The following is a 9,017-nucleotide window of genomic DNA, read 5'->3' on the forward strand; positions in this document are numbered from 1 at the left end:
GCTCCTGGAGCTTACTCAAACTCATGTCCATCGAGTCAATGATGCCATCCAACCATCTCACCCTCTGTTGCCCCCTTCTCCTCCTGCCTTCAATCTTTCCCTGCATCAAGGTCTTTTCCAGTGAGTTGACTCTTTGCATCAGGTGGCCAAAGTATTGGACCTGCAGCTTCAGCATCAGTCCTTCCAATGAATATTCAGGACTGATTTCCTTTAGGATGAACTGTTTGGATCTCCTTACAGTCCAAGGGACTCTCAAGAGTTCTCCAACACCACAGTTAAAAAGCATCAATTCTTCAGCACTCAGCTTTCTTTCTAGTCCAACTCTCACATCCATGCATGACTACTGGAAAAACCATAGCCTTGACGAGATGGACCTCTGTTGGCAAAGTAATGTCTCTGCTTTTTAATATGCTGTCTAGGTTGGTCATAACTTTCCTGCCAACTTAGTGAAGTGAAGTGAAAGTCACTTAGTCATATCTGACTCTTTGCAACTCTGTGGACTGTACAGTCCATGGAATTCTCTAGGTAAGATTGCTGGAGTGGATAGCTGTTCCCTTCTCCAGGGGCTTTTCCCAACCCAGGGCTTGAACCCAGGTCTCCAGCATTGCAGGTGGATTCTTCACCAGCTGAGCCACAAGGGAAGCCAACTTAGTATTTCCCCCTATTTCGGCTAGTTCCACCAGAGGGCGTTCAAATACAATCTTCCTCCTTTAGCTCTTCCCTAGGTCTGTGGTCTGCAGCTTTCGTTGTTTGGTACCTCCTTGAAATAATTTTTAAAAGCTGCATATCCTCCATTTTAAGTTGATACTGAGAATCTTTTATCAGAAGTATTGATAAAGATTTTGTTTATAGTATTTTGTAAATACTGACATTTTAAAATAAGGCTAATAAAAATAAATCTATTATGTCACTCTTTTAAGTGTATCCAGTGGGGTACAGAGCAGTGTTGTTCTTTCTGCTCTTTAAAATTGTCATCTGTGCTGTTTAGGGTACAATTCAGTGGGGATAATGAATATATTTTCATAATTAAAAGTCTCTGTAAATGTGACTGAGGCTTTTCTGCCACAAAAAAATTTACAATATAAATTGAACGTTTAAAGAGTTGTTTTCCATAACTATTTGGGAAAACTGTGAAGATTGTACTTTTTTGGTAACTTCCTGTAAATCTATTGTTGTTCAGTCACTAAGTCATGTCTAACTCTTTGTAACCCAATGAACTGCAGCACCCAAGGCTTCCCTGTCCTTCATTGTCTCTGGGACTTTGCTCAAATTCATGTCCATTGAGTCAATGATGCTAATCCATTTCATCCTCTACCGCCCCCTTCTCCTCTTGCCCTCAGTCTTTCCCAACATCAGGGTCTTTTCTAATGAGTCGAATCTTTTCCAAGGAGTTGGCTCTTCACATCAGGTGGCCAAAGTATTGGAGCTTCAGCCTCAGCATCAGTCCTTCCAATGAATATTCAGTGTTGATTTCCTTTAGGATCGACTGGTTGGATCTCCTTGCAGTCCAAGGGACTCTCAAGTGTCTTCTCCACACCACAGTTCAAAAGCATCAATTCTTCGGTGCATCAATTCTTCTTTATGGTTCAACTCTCACATCCATAGATGACTACTGGAAAAACCAGAGCTTTGACTCTACAGACCTTTGTTGGCAAAGTGTTGTCTCTGCTTTTTATATGCTGTCCAGGTTTGTCATAGCTTTCCTTTCAAGGCGCAAGCATCTTTTAAGTTCATGGCTCTAGTCACTGTCTGCAGTGATTTTGGAACCCAAGAAAATAACATCTGTCACTGTTTCTACTTTTTCCCCATCTGTTTGCCATGAAGTGGTAGGACTTGGATGACATGATCTTAATCTTTGAATGTTAAGTTTTAAGCCAGCCTTTTCACTCTTTGGGCTTCTCTAATCGCTCAGTTGGTAAAGAATCCATCTGCAATGCAGGAGACCCCAGTTCGATTCCGGGGTCAGAAAGATCCCCTGGAGAAAGGATAGGCTACCCACTCCAGTATTCTTGGGCTTTCCTTGTGGCTCAGCTGGTAAAGAATCCACCTGCAATTTGGGAGACCTGGGTTCAATCCCTGGGTGGGGAAGATCCCCTGGAGAAGAGAAAGGCCACCCACTCCAGTATTCTGGCCTGGAGAATTCCATGGACTATACAATAGTCCATGGGGTCGCAGAGTCGGACACGACTGAGTGACTTTCACTTTTCACTCTCTGCTTTCACCCTCCTCAAGAGGCTCTTTCTGCCATTAGAGTGATATCATCTGCATATCTGAGGCTGTTGATATTTCTCCTGCCAATCTTGATTCCAGCTTGTGAGTCACCCAGTCCGACATTTCACGTGATATAATCTCCATATAAGTTATATAAGCAGGGTAACAATATACAGCCTTAACGCACTCCTTTGTGAATTTTGAGCCAGTCTTTTGTTCTATATCCAGTTCTAACTGTTGCTTCTTGCCCTGCTATAGATTTCTCAGGAGACAGGTAAGGTGATCTGGTAGTCCCAACTCTTATTTCCCACAGTTTGTTGTGATCCACACAGTTAAAGGCTTTAGCAAATCTATAGTGAATCTATAGCTACCTCAAAATAAAGGTGGTTTTTTAACTTTTTCTTTGGTCCTGGAATATAGCCAATTAACAAGCAATGTTGTGATAGTGTCAGGTGAACAACAAAGGGACCCAGCCATACATATGCATGTAAATTAAAGATCTTTTTTTTTTTCATTCTTTTTCCTGTGACCATAAGGATCAAAATGTTTAACAATTCATATCTTATCAGTTGAAGAACATACTAACAGTGATTATTTTTATACAGTTGAATTCTGATAATATTCCAACCTGAAAAGTAAATGTTTATAGAGCTGTGTGTCTTAGGTGCCCTGATTACTGAAGCCTTCGTGGGCCCCCAGATGTGACACGCAGATGGTTGTATCTGCCCCTGACAGCTGGCTCTGTTGTCAGCCTGGGTACGGGTGAGGATTGTGATGGTGACTGGGAAGGGTGGAGTGGAAGGGCAGGAAAATCCTAGGAGGGGACGTAGGAAACTGAAGTTTGAAAGCTGAGGTTTAGAAATAGATTGGCAGAGAACGGACCCACATCCCTCCCCCGCCAAGGGCATGTCTGTGAGCCTCCAGAGTCACCCACATGCACATTGGCAGAGCGCTGCTGTCCCACTCTGGGAAGCTAGAGATGGAGAGAACCAAGGATAAAAAGCTCCCCAGTCTGTCATTTGGACTTTCCAGTCCAGTTTTCGGGTTTCTTCTTGGGCTTCTCACCCGACACCTTTTTCGGTTTTTCAGCCCAGTTGCCCTTCTGGGAGTGGAATGAGGACTAATAGCCGCTCCTCAGAACTGTTTCTGTGATGTAGGACTTCGATTAAACACCATGTTTAGGTGCATCAGACTCGGCAAAAATCACAGCAAGGCCACCTGCTTTCCAAGTGGTAGTGCTGCCACTGTGTCATATAAGATGTCTGTGGATTTTCAGGCAAGAGCCAGGACTTGTTCTTTTTAAAAATGGTTTGACTAAAAGGCAAGAGCTTGTGAATTTCTCCAGGATTGCATATATGAAGAGTGCTACCTGGCCCAAAGACACCCAACAGTCAGAAGTGATAAAATGTGAAAACAGAGTGCATTTCAGTCATTTAAATAAAATAACCATTCATGTTCTCCAGTTGAGGGAGCAGACTCGGAGAGGTCAAGTAACTTGAGCATGGTCACACAGCAAATAAATACTATGACTTCTGGTGGCTCAGCTGATAAAAGATTCTTCCTGGAATGTGGGAGACCTGGGTTCGATTCCTGGGTTGGGAAGATCCCCTGGAGAAGGAAAACGGCTACCCACTCCAGGATTCTGTCCTGGAGAATTCCATGGACTGTATATGTGTAGTCCATGGGATTGCAGAGAGTCAGACACGACTGAACGACTTTCAGTAACTTGATACCCCCAGCCACCTATAGTGCAGGAGGCCACAGGAGGGTTGTTGCTCAGTCACTTAAGTCACGTATGGCTCTTTGGTAGCCATCCTTTTTCTTCTCTTTACTTTGTCAAAAAGTCTTAATTGTTTTTCCCTCCACTGTGCTCTCTCTTCTAAGGAAGCCCAAGTTTTGATGATTGTAAATAAGCAGTTTATTGTCTCTCTTCCTCTAAAAGAAAGAGAGGAGAGATGCTTGAGTTGGATTTTCTTTCCACTTTCTTGAGATGTGCTTTTCATAACTTAGAGCTCTTCTAGAAGAGACAGAAAGTTTCATGATATCTTTAGTATCTCAGTGGATTAAGATGGTTTAGCCTGTTGGAGTTTGGGAAGCCTTTGGGAATTTGGTGACAGCTATGGACCTGTTTGTAGAACAGTCAACATGCACTCAAAAGTTAGAACTTTCTGAAACTGAGCCTTCCTGCTGTCTTCCCGGAGGCAGGCAGTGTCAGAGGAAACTCAGTGGGATGACGGAGCCCTCCTCTGTCTGCGTCATCCAGGACACTAACCCCAGTCACGTGTGGTAGTAGAGAGCTTGAAGTGTGGCTGGTGTGACTGAGGAAGTGAACTTCTAATTAACTGAAATTCAAATAGCTGCAGAACGCTACTGACAGCAGACAGAATTGCATGACAGCTAATTCACCCACATGGCTTGAGTAACTGGCAAAATGGTAGAAGTTCTTTCTTAGAGGTGGTGCTGAGTGTTGTTTTGTAGCAGGGTGTTTTATCGTTCTGTATTTCATCTTATTTTTTCTTTCTGCTTTGTCTAATAAGTAATGGATTCTTGGGAATCTGTTCACGAGATTCTTATTGTTTGTTCCTAAGCACATGAGTGTTTTTTGGGGATGTAATTTTCTTGCTTCTCTTTGTTTGAAGGAAAATCGGCATTGGTATCACCTGATTCAAGATGCACAGAAGCGTGGAGCCATTATTAAGACTTGCGACAAGAACTACAGACACGATGCGATGAAGATCCTGAAGCTCAAACCATTGCTTCAAAGGAGCCTTACTCACCCTCCTACTGTTGCTCCAGAGGCATCCAGACCCCAGGGTGGCCTACCCAGCAGCAAGCAAGATGGTGAACTCAGCAAGACATCTTTTGCTTCTTCCCTGTACCACTCACCTTCTGATTCCAAAGAAGCCACAGTCACTGATGCTGCAAAGGATCCTGAAAGGCCACCCAATCAGGACCGGCTTCGGGACCCGAGACTGCTGCGGAGGATGGGCTTGGCCTTTGATGCCCAAGGAATAAACCTCAGGGAGCCGCAGCCCTTGAGCCCCCAGCATTCCGGAGCAGTGCCTCCTTCGGGAGCACCAGGCTGCCCTGGGAGTCCCCAGGAGCCGTGCACCATCGGGCAGCAGGGAGTTACCCTGAACAACCACACACCTCACATGCAGTGCGACTCTCCAGCTGCTAGTACTGACACTTCCACAAGCAAAAAGAAGTGTGACCAGGAAGAGGGGGTGCTCGGCCACAGGAGAGAGACCAGGGCCTTGAGTGAAGGGGATCAGGAGTGGTGGGCGAGCTCCCACACAAAGAGGAACTCAGACTGGGACGAGAGGGGCCTGGAGGAGGACAGCAGCTTGAAGAAGAGACGGGTTTTATAGTACAGCCGAACAACAGAGGCTGTCAGCCACAACCATTGCTGCAGACCTCTGATGACCAGCTAACAGGCTTGTCCATATAAGACTGTTTTTTTCCTTAAAGGAGTTTGTTGCTGTTGGAAAACAAAATGTATCATAACAAGTGGGCCTCTTGGTCCTTTTTGTCAGTTGCAGAAGCTTTCAGAGGACATTTGTGTATCAGTAATTATGTCTTTGAAGTAGGAGGCTTGCAGTGTTGATCTCTTGTTCTTGTAGAAAAGGAGGTCAGCCTGGAGAGGAGGTTGTAGAAGTTGGAATGTATATTTGTATAGCAAATAACAAAATCCTTTTAAAATTTAATCTGGTAGATAGCTTTTCTTTCCCCTGCTTAAAATGTTAATCATTTTCAACAGAACAAACCTTATATTTAAAAAAAAAAAAAGTGTGAGGAGGGCAGGTCCTTTAAACCATTGTTATGGCAAAATAGATGTTTAACAGCCCAGGTAGTCTGGCAAGGAGCTGAGTTTAGTGCTGGTGGGTCAGAGGTCTCTAGTTCTGATTTTTAAAAGCAAGTAGAGTCTTCTAGGGGAAACTTGGGAAGCAGAAAGTTATGTTAGTTAGGTTTCACTGATGACCTTTGAAGACCAGGCACCCTGACACAGGATAGTGCATTTCTGTGATGACTTCATCTTCTAGTCGTGAGCACATAGTTCTCTAACTAAATTCTCATTCTTCTTGAATTAGGAGAATATGAAATGAAAGTATAGTTCTTGACGTGTCATTCAGGTGCCCCCAGCATATTACAAGTTTTCTGCAACTCGTGGGTGAGGAATCCAGCAGTTGCCAAGTGCAAGATCGCAGGATCAGTGCCGAGGTGGCTTGTGTGAAAGCATGCATTTCTTGGGTTGAGCCCAGAAAACGGGGTGTTCAGCATCTTCCCAAGGGGTTCCTGGGGACTTGAGACAATATTTTAGACAGGAAAGAGACATCCTTTAAGAAGAGCAGGCTGGAAGAGCAGTGCAGATACCTGGGAGTGCAGAACCAAGGAGGGAGTTGACAGATTTCCTGTCGTCTCTGGAGACCATTGTAACTGATGCAGATGCAGCGCTGTTCTGGGGCATCTGATTAGAGGGCGTGTGCTTCTGCGAAAGGAAGTGGCTGTGGTGGGTGGAGACCTGGAGAGTTGGACATGGGCAGGGCTGCCTGATTTCAAAACCTGGCTTTCCCTGCACACACACGGTGGTGCTGAAGTCTCACAGACGTGAGCGTGTGTTAACAGCCAACCAGCATTTGAAGCCCTGGTTGGTCGTGTAGCGGTGCAGCAACCCTGCTAATCGGGGGTAGAGAGCGCATCCCTGAGTGTGAACGCGCACCCTCTGAAGTGTTTTTGCTCTTCTGCTTTTTAAGCAGAAAGGGCTTTGTGTTCGTCAGAAATTGTACTGAAGCGGATTATTAAGAGCTTTAAAAGAGTGTTTGGTTGCCATAGGTTTAAACACTCTACTTCTGTTCCCCTTGTCCCTCCCACTGGTGTCTAGACCTCTGCTGATGGGCGTGGATACTCTCTGTCACCTGGGGAGCATGCACTCTGTCCCCAGAGTCAGCCCCTGCTCCCCCGTCACGGAGGCGAGCCGAGCCCTACTTGGGGCCAGGGCTTTGTAAGCTTCCTGCCTGGCCTTTGGCAAGAAAGCTCATTGTTAGTGTGTTTATTTTCCTCCTGTCTTGGTAGAATGCTTGATTTAGCAGACAGTTGTAGTGGTCACGGTTTAGAGAGTCTAGAAGGTGTTGTTAGCTTATAGAAGAGGTGTGACGGACACAGCTGGGCCAGGAGCTTTCCCTGCTCACACAACATGAATTTAAGGTAGGGTTTGTTGCCTGTTCTCGCACGTCATGTCCACCTTTTGGTTGACCTAGTCTGGGAATGCAAGAAGTAGCACATCAGAAAATCTAATGAGCACGTGTGTCCCGACAGCCTCTCCCAGCAGGAATGGTCATACCAGACGTTGCATTGGAAACGCACTGTGGTTCCAGTTGGTGTACTTACGTATTTGCACAAAGCACTTCGTGTGTCCTGTGTGGCCTTTGTTGATGTAGCTGTCACAGCAGTGTTGTTCGTGGGCAGTTAATCTGCAGGTGAAAAATAACAGCTGTTAGTTTTGTCCTTGCCATGGCTTTATAGGAAAGTGCCCTGTCTTCTTTCAGTCTTAATTCTTTCAACATGAAAATATTCTACTTAAAATCTTGTTTTGTTTCTTTGTATATGATTTGCCTTCAAATTACTGTGCACGGTTTATTTAGTTCTGTTTTCATGTATTATCAGGAGCAAATTTGATAAGTACTTGTGAATAACCTCCTGTAAATGAGTTTTATAACAAAATTGTACTAAACTGTTTTCTAAAGTCAGTTGTATAGATTTATAGTTTTCTTTGCTGTAGTTTTCTTTCTATGCTCTGAATTCCTAGCCAGGATTTGGCAAACAGTAGCCCTGTTGTCTCTGTTAAGACCTGAATATTAAGAGAAAATGGCAGAATTAAAAGCAGAAACAAGAAAACTGACGCGGGTTAGGAGTTATTGAATGAGGATTCAAGGAACTTCCCAGATAATCCGTTTAGTCTGCCATTGGATTGATGTTTTCATCTAGTCTGCACCCACAGTGCTCCTAGCTTCTCATCTCTTCTTGGAATCTTACCCATAAGGTAGTGAGTGAGGTGCATGTGGCCAACTGTGGTGTCAGTTACATGTTGAGATTTGGTCCAGAAACACACGCTCACCTCCAGGCTGAGCTTGGGAGAGTGGAGCAGATGAGCAGGGACCCACAGAAGGAGCTGCGGGAGCCCCAGTGGCGGGGCTGGAGGCAGATGGCCAGGCCGGGGGTAGGCACTGGTGGTTACAAAGGAGAGCACGTTCTCCAAAAGCGGTGGCTTCAGGGAGCACAGTTGGACATGCTGAGTTCCACCGGGATGTGGGCCCCGCCAGCCTCGCTGGGCCTCCCACTCATCCGGGATGGAGGCACCCACCACCCGTGAGAGTGAAGGGACGACCTCGGGGGGAGTCGTGGGGTGAGGTGAACTTGCCAGGAGACCTGATGAGAGGCATGCGCTCCGTGATGGCCATTCTATCCATGCGGTTGGTTCCTGCAGCAGCTGCCATAGGGATTTTTTAAAAAATCTTTCCTGACCAATACACACGCCATCATCACCACCTCCTGGGTTTCACCATTTATTGTTTGAGGAATAAATAAAAAAGGAAACTAAAATTTAGCTTCAGCTTAAGTAGAATTTACAGTTTTGTGTAGTACCATGAAGGCAGTTTCTGTACACAAAGGATCCCTCGGCAACTCTTAAAGGCCCCGAGTTATTGTCACCCTGTCCACTGGACAGGAGATGATTGCTGAGTCAAACTGCGTAAACGGTGTCCACAGGTGGATGGTGCCGTGACCCACGGGAGCTGTCTCTGTGTTCC

General features: G+C 45.4%; 1 protein-coding gene across 3 annotated transcripts in view; it reads left to right on the forward strand.

Moving 5' to 3' along the window:
• SETX (senataxin) overlaps positions 1-8,106 on the forward strand; it is an 80,899-nt gene extending 72,793 nt beyond the window's left edge. For 2 of the 3 annotated variants that reach the window (XM_043916539.1, XM_043916540.1), the window contains one exon: positions 4,851-8,106. In XM_043916539.1, coding sequence (XP_043772474.1) covers positions 4,851-5,582 — 732 coding nt within the window. In that variant the 3' untranslated portion in view covers positions 5,583-8,106. The remainder of the gene's footprint in view (positions 1-4,850) is intronic. The other variant, XM_043916541.1, reaches the window with a different exon arrangement.
• The last annotated feature ends 911 nt before the right edge of the window (positions 8,107-9,017 follow it).

Source organism: Cervus elaphus, chromosome 11, assembly GCF_910594005.1.
Source record: "Cervus elaphus chromosome 11, mCerEla1.1, whole genome shotgun sequence".
Taxonomy (NCBI): Eukaryota; Metazoa; Chordata; class Mammalia; order Artiodactyla; family Cervidae; genus Cervus; species Cervus elaphus.